Source organism: Eleutherodactylus coqui, chromosome 1, assembly GCF_035609145.1.
Source record: "Eleutherodactylus coqui strain aEleCoq1 chromosome 1, aEleCoq1.hap1, whole genome shotgun sequence".
In the NCBI taxonomy this organism is placed as follows: domain Eukaryota; kingdom Metazoa; phylum Chordata; class Amphibia; order Anura; family Eleutherodactylidae; genus Eleutherodactylus; species Eleutherodactylus coqui.
The window spans coordinates 484,653,997-484,679,030 of NC_089837.1; the positions used below are offsets into that span (position 1 = coordinate 484,653,997).

The window sequence follows — 25,034 nt, forward strand, 5'->3', positions numbered from 1 at the left end:
ACAAAATTGCTCCGGCCCAACAAACAGCTGATCAGTGGGGGTCCTGTGAGACAGACTCCCGCCAATCTAATATTGATGACATATCCTGATGATAGTGCGTCAATAGTTTATAACTGGATAACCCCATTAAGGCGGCTCTCACACAGCTTGCAGCGCAGAATTTCAAATGCTGCGTTAACCGCAGTACAATGCTTCCATTGATTTCAATGGGGTTCCGTACACCAGCGCTCGAACGCGACATTTCTAACGGTGCGATTTTCAAGCGCGGTCTGCTCTATTTTCGCGCATCTCATCACAATGATGGGGTGCGTTAAAAAACGCTGTTAAACGTTGTAACTAAATCTGAAAACACTGGACAAAAATCGTGAAAAAAAAAACACTGTGGTTTTGGATGCAACGTTTTGTGACCGTTTGTGTGAGAGTGGTCTACGGCTGGGTTCACACAGGGCGGATTTGCCGTGGCAATTCCGTCCAGATTTGCTGCAGCAGATCTGCCTGCGGCCGCTAAACCCGGTATTGGCCAGCCCTGTGGACGAGATTTGTCAAAAATCTCGTCCACATGGGATGGCCAATCCATGTGGGAACCCAGCCCAGATGGTCCGTGTGCAGTCAGTTACACACATGGACAGTATATAGATCAAACCTACATCCGTATAAATAAGGCCTAAGGGTTTCACTGAAAGTCTTTAAGTTGCTTTCTTGCATTGGAAGAATCGCAATATCCAGCCATTACGTGAACATAAATGAGAGGTGTAAGTGTAGAAGTACTTCTAGTAGTCAGTAAAATAATAAAGCATAAAGAATTGTAAAAACACACTAACATTTTTCAAGTATTTGTTTAGTAGTAATGCAGGATAGATTTAGGGAATCTAGGCCGTTATTTGGTGAAATGTTTAACTGTGCCAAGTAATGATATACGCAAACTGCAGCTTTAGATAAGGAATATTTGTGGTATTTTAGGAATTTTGATGTGTAGCTAAAATGCGCGATAAATGTCTCGACTTGGAGTATATCGAGTAGTCCTGACACAAGGGTTGCACAGCTGCACACGGACATCACTACTAGACAGCCTGCTTGTTTTTTGGACGAATGTTTTTCGTAGAGGGATAGCTTGGGTCCAATGGGTCCCATCAAGACTCATGCAATTGGCTGTATTACAGATCTGAGATGTAGTATGGCTCCACAGTATGGCACTCAAAAATCTATGGGGCCAAAACATGCCTCAGATGACACAGGGTTTTTTTTTTTTTCAATGATATCACATACTGTAAATTTTAGGGGAACATGGCTTTATGGGGTCTGCACCACACACAGATCCTGCCATCAGCCTGAAACAATTGGTACCACGCCACGCTTCCAGTCCTGGAAGCTAAAGACCGCTGCACTGACCTGCAGGATACGCAAGTGGGGGTCTCCTACATTAAACGTGGATGCGATTTCTGATGGACTTGCTTGTCTGTTCGCATGGATAATTCTAGCCAGACCGGTCGCAATCAATCTCCCATGGGTGGCCACTGCGCTGCCCACTATGGTGGCAATGCCTTCTATGATGTATTCCCATGTACATATGTGACACTATAGATCAAGGAGTATTAAATGCCCGAACAACTTTGGAACTGGAATGTTCCATCCATCAGGCACCCCCTATCATGCCTCCTTGGAACTCCAATTCATATCACCTAGCCATAAGCACTTCGGAAAGTATTCAATTTCACTCACAAGATAACACCTCACATCTTATACAGGTGTGAGTTTTCCCAAGCCCTCACTTGAGGGAACACCATTTGATAGTCAATTTACATACTGCTATCCCATGACTTTTGGCACATCAGTGCACATATCAAGTTTAAATAAAGTGTTAAATGGCCACTAACTTTTAAAACAGCTTGTGCTAATGTGAGTCCATGTGACAACTTGCAAAAGTACAAAATCACTTTTTTTTTTTTACCTAAAATGATGTTTTTGAGCTGCAAAATCTCTCTAATCTGCTGGCCACTAAGGGTCTCTCTTCATTCTAATTCTCTGCTCACTGTTTGTTGTCACGTGATGCTCGTCCCTAGTTCTGCAGAAACCCCTTAATTTAGGTGATACTCGAGGGGTATCGAAGCCTCATAAACCAGGTATGCCCAATTATCTGTATGATGCATCGGAGAAGGACGCAGCATTGAGCAATTGGGTCTTTTCCCAAAGCCCTTCTGAAGGAAATCGCCCACAAGGGCTTTTATTGCAAAAAGTATAAGTGTAGAATAGACCGTCATGGACAATGCCCCACATTACACCTTTTTGCAGCATTAAAATAACAAATTGTCCTAAAAAGTTAGCCAATATGTAATATGACGCTACTTTAATAAGAAGTACTAAAATTTATATGTAATGACTCAATATGTTCTGCAGGAAACGCTCAGCCCCCTCCCCTGTATCAAGGACATGCTGTTTACATGAGCTTTTGATGAGGTTGTATTAACCCCTTATATAACAAGTTAACAGGTCATCTTAATACTTTCACACTAGAAACAGAGAACAAGATGAAGAACAGAAAGGGAAGGACCGTGATGGCTTATGCTGCCCATATTGGTCTAATTTAGTTTCTGTGCTACATTTACCCAAATCACATTTACACTGCTCAGTACTCCTCTAGTGTTCTCTCTGATGCCGTTATTTCTTTGTGCTATTAGAGAGACCAGAATCAGTCTCTTATGTGCAGTTCACATGAAATATATTATTGCAGTCTCTTCTCACCAACTCAGAGGAAACAGAGAATTAGGCCTGTTTCACGCGGTCTACAAAAATCGCACGATTTTGGAGTGATGTCACATTGCTACAAAACGCATGTATGTGAAGCCCATGGTTTCCAATGGGTTATGTGATGCCACATATCGCTCATGTGAAAGAACCCACTGGAAAACATGCAGGTCTTATATATGCGTTGTGTAGCGATGTCTTCAAAGGAAAAATGGTGAAAAATGCCAGAAACATGTCTTATAACGGCCGGACACTGTTATTTCTTATATACACTAACAAACTTATTCTGAAGAGTCATCTGAAAAGTTAGGTATTAGAGATGAGCGAACCTACTCGTTTCGAGTAATTACTCGATCGAGCACCGCGATTTTCGAGTACTTCCGTACTCGGGTGAAAAGATTCAGGGGGCGCCGGGGGGAGGCGTGGTGGAGCGGGGGCTAGCAGCGGGAAACAGGGGGGAGCCCTCTCTCTCCCTCTCCCCGCTGCAACCCCCCACTCACCTACGGCGCCCCCCGAATCTTTTCGTCCGAGTACGGAAGTACTCGAAAATCGCGGCGCTCGGGCGAAAAAGGGGCGTGGCCGAGTAGGTTCGCTCATCTCCATTAGGTATGCTTTAACATTGTATTTTCTTTGTAAAATATAACCGCAGTTCCAAAAAAATGTGTAAAATGTAAAGAAATGTAACAAAAACAAAAAAAAAAAAAAGGAATGCAATGATTTGGAAAACTCAACAATATTTCATTCACAACAGAACATAAAACATATCAGAAGTTGAAAGTGAGGGCTTTTATCCATTTCATTCTAAAAATGAACTCATTTAGAAATTGATGGCTGCAGCACATCTCATAAAAGTTGGTTTAATGTCTACCATTGTGTAGTGTCCCCTCCTCTTCTTACAACAGTCTGTAAACATCTGGGAAGTGAGGAGACCAATTGCTGGAGTTTGGGGTTGGACTGTTGCCCCATTCTTGTCTGATGTAGGATTCCAGCTGTTCAGCAGTCCCGGGTCGTTTTTGCCAGTTTTTTCATTTCATAACGCACCAAATGTTTCCTATTGGTGGAAGGTCTGGGCTGCAGGCGGCGGTTCAGCACCCGGACTCCTCTGGGTGGCCGTGCTGTTGTGATGGATCTAGTATGTGGTCTTGCTGAAATATGCAAGGCCTTCTCTGAAAGACGTTGTCTGGGTGGGAGAATATGTTGCTCTAACACCTCTATATACTGCACAGCACTGAGAGAGCCTTACAAGATGTGTAAGCTGCCCATGCCATAGGCAGTAATGCCATACCGTGCCATCAGAGATGTTAATATATGGCTTAATTGCATGATACAGCTTTATCTTACATCTGCAGATCGCCGGGAGAACGGTGTTCACAGGCAATGATTTCTGGAAGTATTCCTGAGCCCAAGCAGTAACTTGCATTACAGAATCATGCCTGCTGCTAATGCAGCCTGAGGGCTTGTAGATCTCAAGCATCCAACATGGACCGTCAGCCTTGTACTTTGTGCATGTGAAGGTCTCCAGATTCTGATATTTTGTACTGTAGATGGTGGGATATTCAAAGTCTTCACAACTTTACATTGAGGAACAATTTTCTGAAACTTTTCCACAACTTTTAGACAGTTTTTCAGCGACCCCCTGCCCATTTTTGCTCCTGAGAGTCTCTGCCTCTCCAACATGTTTTTTTATATACAGTCATGTGGCTACGGTCGCATTTACATGTCGATATGAGTTTTGTGTGTTCTGAGATGCACAAAAATAGTACCCGTTGTTTGCAATGGGTCTACTGACAGGGGCGATTTAGCTTTCACATCAGTGTTGTGAGATGGAAAAATTACAGCATGTCCCGTTTTCATTACAGTCTCACACAAGAGTAGGAAATGAAAATGCGCAGTGTCCCTTACATCGGGCCCGATTCGCCATCAGCCATTTAAAGACCCTCCAGCTAATTTTCATTAGTGCCACTTACTTTTACAGACTTTAATTACCTCTGCCACAACTTTTTAAAAATGTGTTGCTGCCATTAGTTTTTTTTTCTCTATGAAAAGGTCTCACTTTCCACTTGATTCTATTGTGTTCGATTGTGAAAAAAATATAGTTAGAAGATATCTAAATCATTGCATTCTTTTTTTCTTTACATTTCATACAACATCCAAATTGTTTTGGAATTGGGATTGTATATTTATATTTAGGCTGAAATTATTAAAACTATCTTTGCTAAAGGCCTAAAGCACACGAGCGTATTTGTACTGCGGGATCCGGCGCTCCAGATCCTGGAGGCAAATACAGCCTATAGGACATGCATTTCCATGCCCACAAACAGAAATCAACTGCGATATTCCGCTCACGGGTTGGAAATCCCAGTATGTCCCATTTCAGAGAGAGCCTCACAGAGGCCGACACATCCACAGCGCAGAGTTCAGACGCTGGACAGGTAAGCTGGTGGGCACTGCAGGGGCACAGGGTGGCATCCCGCTGCGAGAATCTCAGTCTGAATCCGACCCAGCCGTCTGCATTCGGCCAAACTATTTATTAAAGTCAGGCGTAAACAAATATGGGGAGAGTTAGGTTATGTTCACACAGTGGAATTTTGCCATGGATTTGAAGCGGAATCCAGGCCAGCTCTGTGGCGAATCCGCATCCCGTTACTTTCAATGGAAATCCATGCTGCAGTCTATACTGTGTGGTTTATTTCCATACACTGATTTAAAATGTGTGTGTGGGGAAAAAAAAAAAAAAAAAAAAAAAAAAAAAAAGAGTTAAGAGTCACTTGACACGGATGCCATGCCAAATCCACGTAGGGCATTCTGGACGTGGATTTACACAATGAAAAGGGTTAAAATAATGTGCAGATCCGCAGCTATACATCTGCATAGCCGCTGTGGATTTCTACCATGGATTTTAGAGGTGGAATCCATGCAGAAAAATCCACATCAGAATCCACCAGGTGACCATCGCCTTACTCAGATTAATATACTAGGTCTTACGTAAGCAGTTGGGGTTCCAGTAACAGAACACCCTATAATCTCCTTTTTGCTGGAGCCTTCTGTTAAACATCATGCAAAACGGACAAACCCTTTAGGGAGTTTTACCCCCCAAGATTTTAGATCGCAGAAAAGCCACATGTGGGACTCCAATCTGCAGGATTTAATTCAACCAAATAGGGCCAAACTGTGGTATTAAACACAAACGACCAATAGGGCCCAGGGGTTGGGTGAAGCTACGGGCAGGCAATCAATAGCCAATTTGATGCAAATTCTGGTGCGGATCTGCAGCGGATTTCACCCTTTCAATTGAATTCAAAATTGAAGGAGTGAAACCTGCTGTGGATCTGCACCAAAATCAGCTAGGTGTGAGCATACTCTAATGGTGCCTTCACACGTGACGAATCGCCATGGCCATTCTGCTAAGGAATGCCTGCAGCAATTTTGCTGGAAAGCCGTAGTAGCCAAATCCATTCCTAATTGGTGCAGATATGGTTGTGTTTTAAATGGTGTATCAGCTGCGGAATTTAACCCTTGTATTTCAGGGGTTGAATTTGATAACATAAATCAGCAGCATAAATAGACATACTGCAGATTTGAAGGCGATTTCTTAAATCTCCTCCGCATGGCTTGTACTGCGAACGTTTACTGCGTGTGAAGGTAATCTTCAACAAAACAGACATTACAATACCAGAAGATACTGATACCTTGCTTCCCAATCTGAGTGCTATAGCTGTGAACATCTCAAATGCAACAAAAGTGAGCTCTTCAAAACTACACTGCCTGTGCCACGGATCTGTACCTAAACAGCTTCTTTTCCATGGGCTTTAAAGTAGACTTTACATGTTGTGATGCAGTCAATTCATATCCCAACACACTACAGGTATAGATCATTATCATGTAGGGAGAACCTCAGCTGTTCCATGAATTGTAGCAGATCTACTTCAGCTTGATTGGCTGGTGCTGTAAGGGGTGACTGGGTCGGTCCTCATTTGATGTCCGATTTATTGTTTTGGCGAGGTCTGTAATGTTTAAACTATTGGCATATGCCCTCGGAAACAGGACGATGGATCGGTGATGAGGTGCCGCGTACATGAAGGGCGGTCATTGGCATTACCAAGCAAAGCCCTTGGCGATGTAAAAGGGTCTGTTAAGTTTCAGGACAGAAAGTCCTGGCTGAGTCTAAGAAAGAAAGGAAATGGATTCTTCCCACGGAGTAAGCTTGGACAACAGACTAGGCCTGTGACGGGACGAGCTTGAGTTTGGAAGTAGTTCGCTCCTTTGGGGCGACGCCTAAATTATAGATAGCAGCACCTCCTCCAGGTCCCCATTCTCGTGCCCGAGACAGAGAACCAGAACTTGTTTAATAAGGCCAGTCTCACATGACCGGATTTAAATTGCGTAATCCATGAAAGTCACCCACGCGGACAACCCGCGGTATTCCGCACACATTACAAAGGATAGGACATGTACATATCCGTTCAGAGGAGCAGACAACGATTGTGATTTCCACGAGCATTAATAAAATCACAGCATGTTCTATTTTTGAAGTCAATGGGAGCAGTCTGATCCGCATTTGACATTCCGGAGAGGCTGCTGGTACCCTTATCGCCTAGCGGTGGCATGGGAAATACAAATAATTAAAAAATCTCTACTTCGCATGACTGTCGGCGAGCGTTCATGGTTATTTACGGTCAAGATAATCCAGGTAGACGGGGTCACTGGATACGGTTGGGGCCAGATTCCGTTGTGGGCTCCCACATGTGGAATCCGACCCGTCCGTGTGAGACTGGCCTAAGGTTGCTTGTTGAACTACACCAGAACATGGAGTGGGTTCCTCCCCTTGACGTAAAACAGGACTCGGGTCAACCCTGTGACCATCTCTATGCCCAGACCTTTACTGTTGGGTGTACACACTACGCCTGCTATGTTGACCACAGTTCTAGAACCCATGAGGGCCCGGATACTGCAAGAAAACCGCTTGGACTCAGAGTGCTAGGATCTCACAACACCCCCGTTACAGTGCTATGAATGGACTAAAGTACAAATACTACACTGGAAATGTAAAAAGATCCAGGATTGAGTTCAAACGTCACTGTTCATAGTAATGTGAAAAATAAATTACCTTTCTGAACTTAAGTCCTGGGACTTAAATTGGGCTTACACGTCTGATGTCATCTTTGGACACTGGTTGCATAATTAACCCAGCACCTCCATGCAGAAGGACGGCTACGTCACGATCCAGTTAGAGATCACTCGCATGAATGTATTTTGGCTGCTTAAAGGGGTTGTCCCGCGAAAGCAAGTGGGGTTATGCACTTCTGTATGGCCATATTAATGCACTTTGTAATATACATCGTGCATTAATTATGAGCCATACAGAAGTTATTCACTTACCTGTTCCGTTGCTGGCGTCCTCGTCTCCATGGTGCCGTCTAATTTCAGCGTCTAATCGCCCAATTAGACGCGCTTGCGCAGTCTGGTCTTCTCCCTGGTGAATGGGGCCGCTCGTGCCGGAGAGCTGGTCCTCGTAGCTCCGCCCCGTTACGTGTGCCGATTCCAGCCCATCAGGAGGCTGGAATCGGCAATGGACCGCACAGAGCCCACGGTGCACCATGGGAGAAGACCCGCGGTGCATCGTGGGTGAAGATCCCGGCGGCCATCTTACTAAGGTAAGGAAGAAGTCGCCGCAGCGCGGGGATTCGGGTAAGTACTAAACGGTTTTGTTTTTTTTAACACATGCATTGGGTTTGTCTCGCGCCAAACGGGGGGCCTATTGAATAAAAAAAAAAACCCGTTTCGGCGCGGGACAACCCCTTTAATATGCAGTAAGCGGCATACATGCACGTACCTTGTGCGTTCACTGCATATTTTATGCACCCACAGACTATGAAAATAGGACATGCAGTAGGGAACCTAGAAGGTAACAAGCCTTGCTCGGGGCTTTGGGACATTTTTTTTAATGTGACTCTTAACCCTTTCCAATCCACTGTCTGACGTCTGAAGACATACTGATTGAAGGCTGTACAGCTCTGATGTCAGAAAACGTCCGGCAGGGTATTCTTACTGTATATTACTGGCCGCTCTGTTGTCGGGGGCCTCTCCAGCATGTCCCATACCGAAGTACTGGCTCTAGCCAGCAGATGGCAACATTGTGTAATGGCAGAAAGAGAAAAACCCCTAGGAAACCCCGAATCCAAAATTGGATTGCAAAGAGTTAAATAAATACTGTAGTGTAACATGGCAGTGTGCCCTAATGAACCGCATGTCTGCCATCACTCACAAAAATTAGCTAAATAGAATATTCTGAAATTTTCAGCCATGACTATAATCACAATACAGACTTGTGAGCGCTTATTATTATCTGCAGATTAATGACAACTACAGGAGACAGTCAGTGTAAATCAGTTTGGGGAATTCCAGCAATCACCGTGTCCCTGCTGACTGCTCCTATCTCTACAATTACTTTATACAATGGCAACATTTTATGTATCAAATTACACAATATATCTACAATGCTGAGGGAAAAAAAAGTAGCAAGAGATACGTATTATGGTGGTTTCACATCTGCGTTGGAACCATGGTGGGCCATGAAAAAGTAGCCTGGCACCACACTCTTATTAAAGCTGTCTAAGCGACTTTTCACATGCGCAGAATATTTCTGTAGGACGCAGCCTAATCTGCTGCTGCGGATTTCTGCTCCATACCCTGCAAGTATACGTAGGATTTTGGTGTAGAGTTTTCTGGGTCATTAGGGGCAAGTTGCAGAAATATTCCACGTGTGAAAGGTCGATAAAAGAAAATCTGCTTTTGTGGTTCGTAGCAGCCAATCACAGCGCAGATTTTATTTCCTACACTGCTGAGGTAAAATGAAAGCTGTGCTGTGATTGGCTGCTATGTGCAAAAAAAAAAAATTCTTTTAACCCATTTACGACCAGCCACTGTATATATACGGCGGCTGGTGCTGGGCTTAAAGGACCACCGATTGTAAAAATACGGCGGTGCTCTAAGCCTCCTGCCTCTGCAATCAGTCAGAGGCAGATACGGGTTATCAGCTGTTAGTGACAGCTGATAACCTGGAGCAGAAGGCAGGAGGGGTTTTTAACCCTTCCTGCCTTCTGCTTCCCCGATATCGAGTGCTCATTGAGCACTGTATGGGGAAACTGAAAGTAACATTTACTTTCACTACGGGAGCCTCGGGGGGTCATGTGACCTCCCGGGATTCCCTGCTACTGCAGAGCTGGAGGGTCAGACTTAGACCCTGGCAGCTCTGCAGGTGACTAATGTCACCACAGGGGTTGCTTTCCCCTGTAACTGAGGGTCCTATGGACTGCCCAGCTACAGTGGGAAAATGTCAAATAAAGTTAAAAAAAAAAAAAAGTGAGTGTCCCCCAGAGGTCTTATATGACGTCATGGGGGACACAGATAGTAAAAAACACAATTACATACATCAGTAAAACAAAACAACAGAATAAAACAACAAAACATACATAAAAAAAGAGAATAACACAAAGCAGACGCCAACAAAAACCGTCACCGTACGCGCCCTATAAACCAAAACCATACATACTATATATCAAAACGTCCGAAATAAATAGAGGAACCCATTTCCATACTTTATTTTAGTGTAAATATAAAAATAATTTTTTAAAAAACTATAAATGTTAAAAAAATCATTTTTTTTAGCATTTTACCCCCAATAAAACTAAAAAACGGAAAAAAAAGTCAGTGAAAAAGATATTTAAAAAATAGTCCTATATGTCACGGAAAAAAAAACGCAGCAAAAATAATTTTGGTAGCTAAAGGAAAAAAAATAGAGCAGTAAAACCGCCACATGGGTAAAATCCCTAAAAAGTGTCTGGTCCTTAAGGTACAAAACAACCTGGTCCTTAAGGGGTTAAACAGCTTTCATACAAGTGGTGCCGGGCTACTTTTCTGTGACCAATCAGTATATTTGTTACCAGTTCAAGCTTGAATTTTAGAGGGAACTTATCAACACGGAATAGAACCACAACTTAGTTTATGGTGCTGTTCTGAGGTGAAAGAGACCCTTTAACCCCTTAATGACGCGGCCATTTTTCGTTTTCCATTTTCGTTTTTTCCTCCCCCCTTTAAAAAAATCATAACTCCTTTATTTATCCATCCACGTCACTGTATGAGGGCTTGTTTTTTGCGGGATGAGTTGTATTTTTCAATGGTGCTATTTAAAGTACCATATAATGTACTGAAAAACTTTTAAAAAATTCTAAGTGGAGTAAAATGGAAAAAAAACGACATTTTGCCATCTTTTAGTACGTCTTGCTTCTACGGCGCACAAATGGCAACAAAAACGACATGATAACTTTATTCTATGGGTCGGTACGTTTACTACGATGCCAAACTTGTTTAGGTTTTTTTTTACTATACTCCTCTTTTTTTTTTTTAAAGACATAAAATTTTTTTCAATTATTTTCTGTTGTCATTTTGTGCGCGCGATAACTTTTTTATTTTTCCGTCGACGTAGTTGAGCAAGGTCTCATTTTTTGCGGGATGTCCTGTAGTTTCTGATAGTACCATTTTGGAATACATATGACTTTTTGATCGCTTTTTATTGCGTTTTTTCTTGGAGACAGGGTAACTAAAAAAGTGCATTTCTGGCGTTCTTCATTTTTTGTTTCGGACGACGTTCACCGTGCGGGAAAAATTATGTGCTACTTTGATAGATCGGACTTTTACGGACGCGGCGATATCAAATACATATTTTTAATTTATTATTTAGATTTTTTAATAATAGATATGGCAAAAGGGGGGTGATTTAAACTTTTACAGCTTTTTTTTTTTTTCAATTAAAAAAAAACTTTATTGATTCTTTTTTTTACTTTACTTTGAAGTCCCCCTGGGGGACTTTAAGATGCGATGCTTTGATCGCTCCTGCAGTATGACGTAATGCTATAGCATTACGTCATACTGCTTTTTGACAGGCAGCCTATGAAGCCACCCCACGGGGACGGCTTGATAGGCAGTCTGCTAAGGCAGCCCTGGGGCCTTTCATTAGGCCCCCGGCTGCCATGATACGTGCAAGGCTCCCCCGATCTCACCGCGGGGGGGCCGCGCGGGACCCCCGAACATCGTTCGGGGGATTTAAATGCCGCTGTCAGAATTGACAGCGGCGTTTAAATGGTTAATAGCCGCGATCGGCCGCGCGGCCGCTCGCGGCTATTGCCCGCGGGTGTCAGCTGTTATAAACAGCTGATGCCCGCACTGTATGAAGAGAGGTTGCCACGCAACCTCTCTTCATACATACCCCGACGCTCCATGACGTACCAGGTACGTCATTGGTCGTTAAGGGGTTAAACTTTGTTAATAAAAGTTATATCTTCAAGGGCCACCGCATTAGATAATAATCTTTATTTATATAGCGCTGATATATTCCACAGCGCTTACAAAACAGGAGGGGAACATTAACAAAACCACAGTGCCATGTAGTAATCAGTTAATAGGGGTAAGGGAGTCCCACGAGCTTACATACTACAGATAATGGGGTGATACAGAAGGTAAAGGGGCTGGAGATGTGCACGGTATGGAGAGGTGGGGAGTGAGGGGCGCTATACACATAGACAATGGTCAGGCCGTATAGTGGCTGAATCAGTTTGACTGCAGGGGGTGGTTGATTACGGCTAGCAGGAACTGCGGTCGGTAGGACAGGGAGCATGTTATCAGGCAAGAGTACAGAGAGGTTTGGTTTAGGGGATATGGTATGCCTCCCTGAAGAAGTGCATTTTTAGAGCACGCCTGAAGTTTTGTGCGTCAGTGATTGCCCGGATAGTTTGGGGTAGTGCGTTCCAGAGGACTGGTGCTGCTCTGGAGAAGTCTTGGAGGCAGGAATGAGAGGTTCAAATTAAAGGGGTACTTAATCCGATTTCCTAAGCAGAGTGGAGGGTGCAAACTGGGTGGTGGATTGAGATAAAGGAGGTAATGCAGGGCAGCCAGTGCAGTGACTGGCACAGAGCAGAGGTGTCCGAGTATCGGCTGGCAGGAAGAGCAGCCTTGCCGTCGCATTCAGGATGAATTGGAGAGGGGAGAGTCTGGGGACCCCGAACGATCAGCTGAGCGGGTGCATGCTGTCAGCGCTGCAACACCACAGAGGTGAAAGCGGACGCTGTAGTGGCCGGCACTTGTAACTGCAGGCATGGCTCGTGTTGATTTCAATGACAGCCACTCCATGTGAGGTCGGTGCAGAGACTTCCACGCCAAATACACAGAGATCAGAGCGAAAGCCTCTACGCCGACCTCCTTACAGTGGCTGGCGCTTGTAACTGCAGGCATGGCACCCACTGAAATCAATTGAAAGCCATGCTTGCAGTTACACACTCCGGCCACTACACAGAGGTCGGCGTGGAGGCTTCTGCTCCAACCTCTGTGTTATTGCGGCACTGACAGCAAAAAGAAAGATGGAACAGCACTCTGCACCGCCACCTATTGGATGGCAGCATCCTTGCAAATCGATGTCTGACCCTTCACCTATAACAGCTGTCTGTGTATGGATTCTGGCTTGGTTTTCAATGCCCAATCATTGTTAAGACCTATATAAAGGGGTCGGACATTGATTTGCAGGAATGCTGGCTTCCAATAGGTGGCGCTGTAGAGATATTGTTCCATCTTCCTTATTTGCATCATGGGGAGAGTGACACAAGCGGAACATGTTGAATTTAAACACATTGAATACTCCCCTTTCCCCCACTTTCATCCTTCCTTCCCCCGAACCTGCCGTGAGAAGACAATTAGGAGGAGTCTATACACAATAAGTTACTGGCAGGATCCAACTACATTAATTTAATAAGTACAGGCAGTTTTATGTAGATTACGCCGAAAGAAGAACTGGAACCTACACCTTTCTGGGATAAGTGAGCAGTACCAGCTCCCAAATCCTTTAACCCTTTCCAATCCAATTTGTATCCTGGTTTTCCTAGAGGGCTTACTCTTTTTCTGCCGTTATACAACGGCGCTATCTGCTGGCTAAAGCCAGTACTGCATGAGATGACACACTGGATAGGCACCGACAGCTGAGAGGCTGGCAATATACAGTAAGAGAACCACAACGGACGTCTTCCAATATCGGAGCTGTACAGCGTTAAATCATAATGTCTTCACAGGTCAGACAGTGGATTGGAAAGGGTTAAGACTCAGACGGGCGCATGCAAATTTGGTCCATGAGCTATAGTGTGCAAAAAAAAACAAACCCACCAGAAAGAGGAACTGATGCAGCTATTTTGTATTTAACCGCTGTCTCCTGCCACCAATACGCATACAGCTGACAGACAGGCACAGGTTTGCCATTAACCATATGCTCACAAGTGACATCCATGACAAGAGTTTCAGGCTTTTGGAAAACAAGCAAACCACAAAGAATAAAAGGATTTTAGACTTGTGGACTGTTTACACAGTGTGTAAAATGATGCTGCTGGAATCCGAAATAATGGCTTAACACATGTTTACCCTTTTCGCTATCCCAGCTGCTTTCTGACCTGGTGATAAGTGGAAGGGCAGCTCAGGAAGGGCACAGAGGTCAGCAGGAATCTTATCTAGTCAAGGTGAAACCTTTTCTTGACTAGTAAGCAATGTAAAACAAAAACAAAAAAAATCCTAAAATCCAGTAGATTTCATAGACATGGTGTACAAGGTTTGATCACAAGCAGCAGGATAGCATTAATGAGCTGCTAGAAACATCCGCTACATCAAGCGAAAGAGAAAAAATAACTGCAATGTATATAAAAATCTGAATGGTGTTGCCGTTCACATTTGCAATCTCCGTTTAGAACAGGAGATTAGATATAAAAATGTGCCAATGTACATTTTTCCTGGAAGCAATATCAATTTTTGCTTTGGCAAGCTCCAAATCGTGGTTAACCATTTAGTCGTTTCTGACTCTCGGCGACCCTAGAGGCGAGCTCCCTCCATGGTTTTTCGGTTTTGCACGGCTTTTTTCAGTGGTGTGATATCCATGGCAGTATCAGATTTGACAGTATCAGCCATCATGTTCTTTAGTGACTCTGCTCGCATTATATGGCCAAAATCCGTGAGCCTAAGCCCGGCCATCTTCCCCTCCAGGGACATATCGGGTCTTATACGATTCAGGACTTCTGTTACTCTTGCTGTCCGGGGTACATGCAGGAGCTTTCGCCAGCACCAAATGGTTACCAAGTACTAAAGTCTCAAATCTGTTTATAACCACTATATCGCATAATACTGACAGTAACAACAAGCTATCACAAAACTAAACACACAAGCAAGAAAACAGTCATCACTTCCAACAAATAAATTAAAGGGGGTTTTCCAGCGAGTATACTATGGATAACCTATCCAATAGTTGATCGGCTGGTTTCCGTTGCTCAAGACCCCGAATGATCAGCCAATTGTGTGCCCACTGACAGCGCCCCAATTACAGAGGTCGGAGCGGAAGTCTTTGCTGCGGCCTATGTGTAGTGACTTGTAACTACAAGTGCAGCTCTCATTGAAATCAACGTGAGACGCTGTAATTGGAGGACAGGTCATCAATAGTATTTTTGCCGGAAACCCCCTTAAGGGCTCTCTCACACGAGTGTACTCTACAATGTACTAAGCGTGTAATACTTGGTACCAATCTTTACATTACCTTCAGTTGTGCCTCACACACAGCGTGCAAAATGCGCGTGGAAAAAAGAACTTGGCCTGCACCATCTTGGCGCATATTTTACGCGCCGATAGTTTATGAGGATTGTCAGCACGCAAGTACACAATGCATTGTATACTGCTGCGTGCTCCGATAAACTCTCGGGTGAGAGAGCCCTTAAAAGGGGTTTTGTCATTAGAAAAAAATTTATAAAAATAAAAAAATCAATACTTACCAATTCCTCCTTAGGCACCCATCTTACTTCATCTTCTCCTCATTGATCTTCTCCCAACGCCTCCAGTCCCTGGGTCACCTCACCACAAGCCTTCCAGATCCTCCTCTTCTTGTTATGGAGCATTCGTTCTTGGCAGTCTCCTTCCTGCAGGGCAATGTCCGCAACTTCCTTAGTATGCGCATACACACTGTCTCATGGCGAGTGTTCATATACTATTGCAGAGAGACAGCGCACATGCACAGTCTTGGCAATAGGTCGTCACTCCCTGCTGGTATTATTGTATCTTGACGCCACCAGGAATTCCTGGTGGAGTCAAGATTGACAGGGAGCGCCGCCGCCTCAACATGATTGGCTGCAGTGCTTTTTCTTCAGCAGGTCCTGCCAGTCCACTTAACTCATTTACAGAAGGTATAGAGGGGGTGCCAGCACTGCTTCTGCACAGTCCCACGTGCAGGTGCGTACCCCGGAGGCGCCACAGAAGGGATTGCACTTTGCTTGTCAGCAGGGGAGCAGCTGTCAGGGATGACAAACGTGGTCGCCGTCACTGACCACACAGGCGGTCGCCACTGAGCACAAAGACCAGCGCAGCCGCAGGGCCCAATGGAGGCATGAGGTGCCAGCCAGGACAGAGCTGTGCGGCTGGGGACGGCATGGAGGCTGGAGGGTGAGTGTTAAGTATGTGTTAATGCTGGGCCGGACTGAGCACAGACGCTGCAGCGGCTAGATTGATTAGTGCCTGCCCTGGAGGGTTAGGCAAAAGGGTTACTAGCTTGTTACCCTTACTTTATTACATGTAAATGCTGCCATGTTACAGCGGTACAATGGCAGCATTTACAGGTATTCAGGTAAGGCTGATAAGCGAAGGAACCTTCAGCCTCAGTCTGCAGTGCTGGCACTCAGCAATCCATAGTGTGCAGCTACCGTATATACCGGCGTATAAGGCGACGGGGCGTATAAGACGACCCCCCAACTTTCACCTTATACGCCGGTATACAGTGGAGAAGAAAAAAAAATCATTACTCACCTCCCCCGGTGTTCGGTCGCGCTCCGGCAGGATGTCGCTCGCTCCTCGTCCCCGGCGCAGCATTGCTTTCTGAATGCGGGGCTTGAAATCCCCGCTTCCAGAAAGCTAATACACACGCCGTCAGCCAGTTACAGCCATTCAATGACATCATTGAATGGCTGTGATTGGCTAAAACACACGTGGCTTCAGCCAATCACACTATTCAATGACATCATTGAATGGGTGTGATTGCTAACACACGTGCGCCTTCAGCCAATCACAGCCATTCAATGCTGTCATGGCTGCCGGCGTATGTATTAGCTTTCTGGAAGCGGGGATTTCAAGCCCCGCATTCAGAAAGCAATGCTGCGCTGGGGACGAGGAGCGAGCGACATCCTGCCGGAGCGCGACAGAACGCCAGGGGAGGTGAGTAATGAATTTTTTTTTTCTTACACTTTTTTTTTTTTTGTATTACCGGCGCATAAGACGACCCCCGACTTCAGAGCAGATTTTTCGGGGTTCAAAAGTCGTCTTATACACCGGTATATACGGTAGGACCTTTCATGCTTGACCCTATCGGGAGCTAGGGGTGTGACAGGGGCATTCCTGCTGTCAAACCCTTAGCTTCTGGTGGCATCAAGATACAATAATACACGCCCTGCTACGCTATGAATGCTACATCCCAAGTGACATCGCATTAATTGCCCTGCAGGAATGAGACTGCCGAGAATGGATGCTTCGTTACTGGAAGAAGAGGATCCGTCCGGCTTGCGGTGAGGTGACCCCGGGGGAACTACAGGAGGCAGGAGAAGATCAACAGGGAGAAGATGCGGTAAGAAGACTAACGGGGAAGGAACAAGTATGTATAGAATTTTTTTTTTTCTAAAAAGACAGAACCCCTTTAATGCGAAAGCGGGCTTAAGCCATAGCTGTAACAATTATAGTAACAGAAACCCCATGCTTTAGCACGCATACACACCTAATATGTGAATACACTGAAGATGGATAGATGGGTGAATGGAGTGCACAACACAAGTGAAGGAAGCACCCCTCCACCAATGCACATGCAACAAAAAAAAAAAAAACCTCCAATCACCCATCTGTCCCCAGTGCTTCAGTGAGAGTATATAGCCAGGTACCCAGCTTTCCCATTCATTTGAAAGCTTTTGCCCCAAAGCGAGGTGCCTTTAGAGTTAGGAACACATCTAGATGTTGCAGATGGGCCCACCAATTTTGATCAAATTGTTTGCCAAGACCCTTGCATCTTTATACAGCTAGTATAAACAACAGTTGTGCAGATATTCAATGTGTGTGAGTGCTGGAGCACGTGTTTCTGTTAAACCGTAAGACCTACATGATATAAGAGTACGTGTGCCTCAGCAGGCAGCATGCACTACAGAGTTAACTGATCACTCAGCAGTATCTCTTGCGGGTCCTCTGCAATCCCCTCAGGTAAATTCCCAAAGGACTTTATTAGACTGAAAGCAGAGCAAGCAAACAAAATGGGCAGAGTCAGAGTCTAGCCTTTGTTTAGGGCCAGCCTCTTCCTGTGTTATTCAGGCTTTTTGTGTATAGGGTTTCAAAGGAGCAGACGACTCTAAAGGCATTACACATCAGAGCACGCTGGATTCTGTTTCAACCTAAAACTTTTGCCTTCTTTATCAAAGCAAGGAGTTTCCACTGAAAACATCACCAGAAAGCAGCAGAAGTTTCCTCGGAGTAATTGGATTTTCCTTAGAGCCTGAAGACATTGAAAATGTACTGTGCTCTCCTAACATCTCCACTCACACGGCTCCTAAAACACTCGGTCTGCAACATTTGCCTCACCTTTAACTGTTAAGGCAGTAAAGATAGCAGCGGCAGTGGGAGAGTGAATCAAGAGAAAGCAAGAAAACGGAACTATAGGAGATGTTTACGGCATTCTACATACAAGTGCATGATACAGCTTTCTTTGGAAAGGGAAAACCAGGACAGACTTCCAGGTGATGCCAAAAGCTTCTGCAAGAAGAAACGTTGCCGTACATCGCACTTCTGGTCAAAAGAGCGAGGACACGGCTGTGGCACATGTCTTCTGCCAAGGATCTGTGATTACGAAAACTTCATCCGAAAGACCAAAAGTTTTCCTAGGATTCTAGGACCACCAGATACGATGGTAAGCAACCACAGCTCCGACTCAAACTGTACAGCCGATGACAACTTTAAGTACACTTTGTATGGATGTGTATTTAGCATGGTGTTTGTTCTTGGCCTCATTTCGAATTGTGTCGCCATGTACATTTTCAGTTGCTCCTTAAAGGTGCGAAATGAAACGACAACCTACATGATCAACCTGGCCATTTCTGACCTCTTGTTTGTGTTTACGCTGCCCTTTCGGATTTTCTACTTCGCAGCCCGTAATTGGCCCTTCGGAGATATACTGTGCAAAATATCCGTCACGTTGTTCTATACCAATATGTACGGCAGCATTTTGTTCCTCACCTGTATAAGCGTGGATCGCTTTCTGGCAATAGTATATCCTTTCCGGTCTAAGACCATCAGGACAAAAAGGAATGCCAAGATTGTGTGCCTGGCTGTGTGGTTTACGGTTCTTATGGGCAGTGCCCCTTCGTCCTTTTTCCGCTCGACGAATGCGAACAACAACTTTACGCAGGCTTGCTTTGAGAACTTTTCAGAGGATACGTGGAAAACCTATCTATCGAAGATTGTGATATTCATTGAAATAGTTGGATTCTTCATCCCTCTCATCCTTAATGTCTTCTGCTCCACGATGGTTCTGAAGACCCTGAAAAGACCGGTGACTTTAAGCAGAAGCAAACTCAACAAAACCAAGGTGCTGAAAATGATAGTTGTCCACCTGGCGATCTTTTGCTTCTGCTTCATACCGTACAACGTCAACTTGGTGCTATATTCCCTTATGAGAACGCAGGCTTTTAGCAACTGTGCAGTGAACGCTGCAGTCAGGACGATGTACCCCATTACCCTTTGTATTGCAGTATCCAACTGTTGTTTTGACCCTATCATCTACTACTTCACATCCGAGACTATTCAAAACTCCATCAAAAAGAGGAACCGACCTATGAGGAAAGACTCCCATTTCTCTGAAACGCTGGCTACGGAGAACTTTATTCAGCATGGCTTGCAAACTCTTAAAGCTAAAATCTTTGAGAATGAATCTACAATATGATGTCTAGATCGCTCGAAGCCATACAAGACGAAACCCCTGGATTAACACAACAGAGAACATGGTTACAGGATGTTACAAGTCCGACCCCTGTTGACTTAAAAACTTGGTTACCGATCACAAAGAGTTTAAAAAAGTTTTGTTGGAGTTTGGAAACATCAACCGTACCCAACTAGTCATTGTAGGGTTTCGCGAAGTATTCGACACGATAGGGTAACATCAGGTGGTACAGAGTGCTACGGGAGAAGGTGTTTGGTGTCTTATATACACCCTTTAACATTGGGAAGTATTATCTAAAATAACATGCTGCTGACTGACTCCTGCTGCCTCGTTTAGCATAAGCTCATTAGTTCCGATGAGGTAGTGGCTGCCAAAGTCTTAATTTGTTTATAACTGTATAACTGTGTAAATATGTGGCTTCGCCAGAACATATTACAAAGGACTTCATATCCATTTTCTTTCACGTAGGTCCCATTTGTTTATATGGCTGCTCTTTGCTTAGGGTATATGGACTAGTTTAACGTCTTTTGCTCCCGAATGACTTGCAGTCGATTGGCTTTTGTGCATCGGTTCGGGTGTGAAAGAAGTTAAAGTGTTGACTATTTCCTTCTTACAGAAGGTCATTATGTTTAGTATATTACTGAATATGAATAGTATTTCACTTGGCTCACGCTGTTTATGAACACTGTATATGCAAAATCTACTCCACTCTGTAGTGACCGAATTGTGAATGTATTTAAAGGCTGGCACTTTAACCAGGACTAAATGCTCAACTAATACCAGGTTCAGATTAAACTTTTTCTTCGAATCTTAACATATTTGATTATTTGAGTATTTTTTTCACAAATCTGTAGGTCTAATTTGATATTCATGAAAAAAACGAGAGACTGTCTGCGTGAAATTAGGGCATATGATTAATCACTTCTTGAAGGAGTTCACACAGGAAAGGTCTGCTCTGTTAAGACATGCCAAAGATGCATTATTACTAAGTTCAAGCAACTCCTTTTCCTGAGGGCAAATGGGAAGAGAGAGGGTGATGTGCACATGCAGGTCAGCGCTCAAGGAAGGGGTTTTACAGCCAAATTCCCTTCCCATCCACCCACGTGCTTCCACTAATCAATTCAATGTCCTGGTCTTCAGAAGATGTAATGCTCAGAACAAAGGGCTCCCTGCTCCCGGCTGTTACCCTGCTGAACACAAAAGCCTTCGCCGTATCTGGTCATTTGGTTTTGCTTTACTGTACAGAAAATACATTTACAATGCAAATGAAGACATAAGGCCCTGAACGATAATCCTTGAGATTCTCACCGGATCGCAGGAATCTGAATGACGACCGTTCAAGGTGCTTGTAGACGGAACAATTATAGTTAAAGCACAAAAAGCGAGTGAGACCACTCTCACACAAACCGTTTCCAGCGATTACCGGGGCGTATACCGCTCCCACTGATTTCAATGGAGCCTCGCAGACATGTGCTGGAAGGCGCCGCTTTCCAGCGCAGCGCCACGATTTTCTAGCGCCGTCTGTACTTTTTTTTGTGGTTAGCGCACCTCACCGATGATTGAGTGTGCTAAAGCCGCCGTCGGAGGCCTCCTAAAACTGAAGTGAAATTGCAGTGTTTTGCCTGGAGAATGTGTGAGAGTGGCCTGAAAGTTCACAATCATTGTTCAATCTAAATGCAAGCCAACGGCCGATGCATAATCATTTGGCTTAGACCGCCTGCAATCCTATGCAGACAGCCGCGGTTTGGCCGTGCGAAATCTTGCGCAGCAAATAAACTGCGGCATGCGAGCCCCGCACAGAAACGCCACTCACCCGCCGCCGACTATGGTCTGCGCATGCGCCGGCTGCCCGGCAGCCGGCACATGAGAGATCTGGAGCTGCGGCTGAGTACGCGCTGCTCTCTGCAGGCGCCTGGGTCGGGTCCCGCGGCGAGAATTCTCGCTGCCAGATCCGACCCGGCCGTCTGCAGGCAGCCTTATACAGCGCTCACTTGGTCTTTCATGTTTACTTATACAATGAATGTGAGACACTAAACAATTTCTCGTTTGAACGAGCCGACGACGTATCTGGCTGCAGGAGAGCCAACGAGCTACTGGTGACGACTCTTGCTCGAACCATAATCAGTCCATCTAAATAGGACCCCAACGGTCCGTTTAGACCTGCCGATTTGTCGTTTGAACGAGCGAATGAGGTCATTGAAACGAGTAATTGTGCAGCCGCTGTATAAGTGAATGAGAATAAATGATCAATATTTACATCAATTAGTGAAGCAGCCAGCGATGACTTTTATGCCTGTATGAGCGATTTATTGTTTGATCGTTGGCTGCATCTACACTGAATGGTTATTGATCATTTTCACTCGTTTGTACCATTTTTTGAACAATAATTGTTCCGTGTAAAAGAGCCTTTAGTGTAAATGTCGGCACTGACTGAACAACAACAACAACGGAGAATTTGTGTGGTTTTCAGTTTCTGCAGGCATAAAAATCAAAGGAGGCTCGACCTATGTAAACAGATAGTCTATCTAGTAACGACTGCCTGTTTACTGTGAAGGTGGTGGGTGACCTGAGCAATCTCCAGCCGGCTCCGCTTCCACTGAATGATCCCTTGAAAAATCTAAATGCAAATCCAATGTAAATGTAACATTAGATTTATACTATGTACCATTGTACAAGTGAAGCCCACATGAAACAGTTCAGTGCCCATCCGCAGTGGGCACCCCGTAAGGCTCTTCAGCACTGCAAGTGGGCATGGTTTGGTCACCTGCATGAATGACATCACATTTACAATGTGAGCCTATGGTAAGTGAACATACATGATGTCCATGCAAAACACGTCTCCATAGCCAATATATGGAGACTGTTTCAGATGGGACGAGTGTTGGATGCATTAGCACCCAACAGCCGTTCCAGCGACTATTGCTCCTGTGCTTTTACACAGAGGTGATGATCGTTCCATCAATGGAAGCGTAGCAGGATGGAGATTGTTCCAGCCGCCCCCTGTTAACAGTAACCAGGCAATCGCTCAACGATTGAGCGACTCCTGCTTACACGGGCCAACAGTCTCTTGGTGTTCAGGTGAACTAAAAACCAAGCGACTCCGATGAATGAGATTTGTCACTCAGTGCCCGTCATTAACCGCTTGTACAAGGGACAACTATTGCCTGAAATCATGTTAGTACCTTTCAAAATGAATGACTCACCAGTGCCCAGAGGGTAACTAGGTACCATGTGCTGAACCTAAAAAGTATGTGCAGCTCTTCCATGTAATGTTGTAGATCCCATCTGAACACTTGATTGTGATTGATGGCCGCCTGGCCCACTTACTACACTTATTTATGGTGGGGGAAATGTCTGCGTCCATGAACAGCTCAGCGGGGCTGTGGGGATCACGGGGATTGATCAGATGGAGATTTTCAATCATTTTAAAAACATTATTCTCTATAAAACAATGGAAGGTTAGAATATCAGTATAAGGCCGGTTTCACATCTATTTGGGAACCTCCGGCTTGAGGCTCCGTCCCAGATCCGTCTCAAAATACTGGAAGAAACTTGCAGCACTTTTTCTTCCGTCCAAAAGCCGGGCAGCTGAGCGGAAGGCAGCCGGCCCCTATTACAGTCAATGGGTCCGTCCGGTTCTGTCCAGAGACGGAGCCATTTGCCTGCAGGGATTCCCCCTTTTCTGCTCCCCTAACGTAGCAGAAAACCGGAATCCCTGCCGCAGATGAGAAACCACCTCAAGATCGTGTCAGAAACCTTGAATCTTACACTAAACAAGCAACCACATCCCCAGCATGACGTAAAGCACAAGCAGAGTTTGCTTACTGATCTGCGTTATATATTTTGCCACAAATGTATCTATGAGATTCTCTTTATACCGCAAGGACTGAACCCACAGAAAAATAGTCAACATTTTAGGAATCATGCTGCCCTAAAACCCATGCAATTTTAACATGTGTGAATTAGGGCCAATTCACAGGAACGCATTTACGTTGCGTATTACACAGGCAAAATGTGTGCGCGATACAGTGAATTGAACCGATTGACGTATTCACTCACGTGTTTTTTTCGCACGCTCATTTCGGTTACGCAAAAGAAAGGCAGCATGTCCTATTTTCGTGCGTATTGTGCACGTAATAAACTAATTCAAGTTAATTGATTATTGAAATCAATGGGAGCAGGTTTGCGGGGTTTTTTTTTCGTTTGCAACTTTGTGAAGCTGGCCTTAGGATGTCCACGTTTCATTGACTAGCATTGGGCTGGATTCACAAACTGCATTTTGCTGTGTTTTCATGGCAATTTTTACAGCATTTTTTTTTAAGTTAAAAAAAGAAAAAAAACACTCAAAATATTGTGAAGAACACACATCGCTCTTTAGTTTTCGTTGCATCTTGCAAGTCGTCTGGGTTTGTTTGTTTTTTTTTCTTGTATTTTCCCATGGTACTTCGAAAGGCTACAAGGGAAAAGTCTGCTCAAAATCTTACAAGGAAAGATTAGAAAGTGCATCTAAAGTGAAGCCGCTGTATGCAGGTACATTTACTGCGGCTCTAGTGCAAAAAGCAAACAAGCTACATACACAGGAAATTGGCAGGGATGAAATTCAAACAAACATTCTATATTCAAGGTTGCGATATTTCTTGGCGCTTGTAGCGTGTTGTTTTATTCAGGTGGCACTGCAGAGGAACGGTAACATCTCCAATTTGCATACCAAATTTCCCAGAGGAGCATTGCACGGCCTTTTAACTCTCCTCCCGCCTATTAGGCAATCTCCATAAGGAGAAACTGTCCCCTCTCCTGACCCTGTATGGATGTTGTTTTTTTTCAAAAATTACATAAAATACTCCACTAGAAAAGTCTCAAAATAATGTATGAAGGAGACCGGCTACTACAAGTTGTTGAGGTTTCACCTCAACAAATTAGCAACCAATTCCCCACATCCACGCCATGACCCGCCTTGAATCCACAACTATGGATGCAGAGTCTATCACTTTCACTTTGTCTACTTTTATTTTCATTTCACTTTTATTGTTTATGTATTAGTATAACTAATACTGTGAGTCTATAAAGATAATGTTTCAATGAGAAATCGGGAAATATAAAAAAACGGTATAGAGGTGTCTCAGCCATGTGACCTATGCGAATAAGAACTCTAGGAAGTGATAAAACTACATTATGGAGCTCAAAAATGAACGCGGAGTGGCGTTTTGTACTCATCGGGCGCTCCGTTCCTGCGTTGTATCCCTGCGCACTTGCCGAGAACACA

The 25,034-nt window shown here is 44.5% G+C and overlaps 2 protein-coding genes across 3 annotated transcripts in view; one reads left to right on the forward strand and one right to left on the reverse strand.

Annotated features, from left to right (window-relative positions):
* The window catches only part of RB1 (RB transcriptional corepressor 1), a 168,075-nt gene that overhangs the window by 55,922 nt on the left and 87,119 nt on the right, over nucleotides 1–25,034 (reverse strand). The gene's annotated exons all lie outside the window — the stretch shown is intronic.
* Nucleotides 18,089–20,585, forward strand: LPAR6 (lysophosphatidic acid receptor 6). The gene has a single exon (XM_066586033.1). It carries the CDS (start codon nucleotides 18,527–18,529, stop codon nucleotides 19,772–19,774), a length of 1,248 nt encoding a protein of 415 aa, XP_066442130.1. The 5' UTR covers nucleotides 18,089–18,526; the 3' UTR covers nucleotides 19,775–20,585.

Bases quoted from the DNA above. Each gene is read 5' to 3' on its own strand.
- LPAR6 (XM_066586033.1), top strand. From the start codon at position 18,527: ATGATACAGCTTTCTTTGGAAAGGGAAAACCAGGACAGACTTCCAGGT.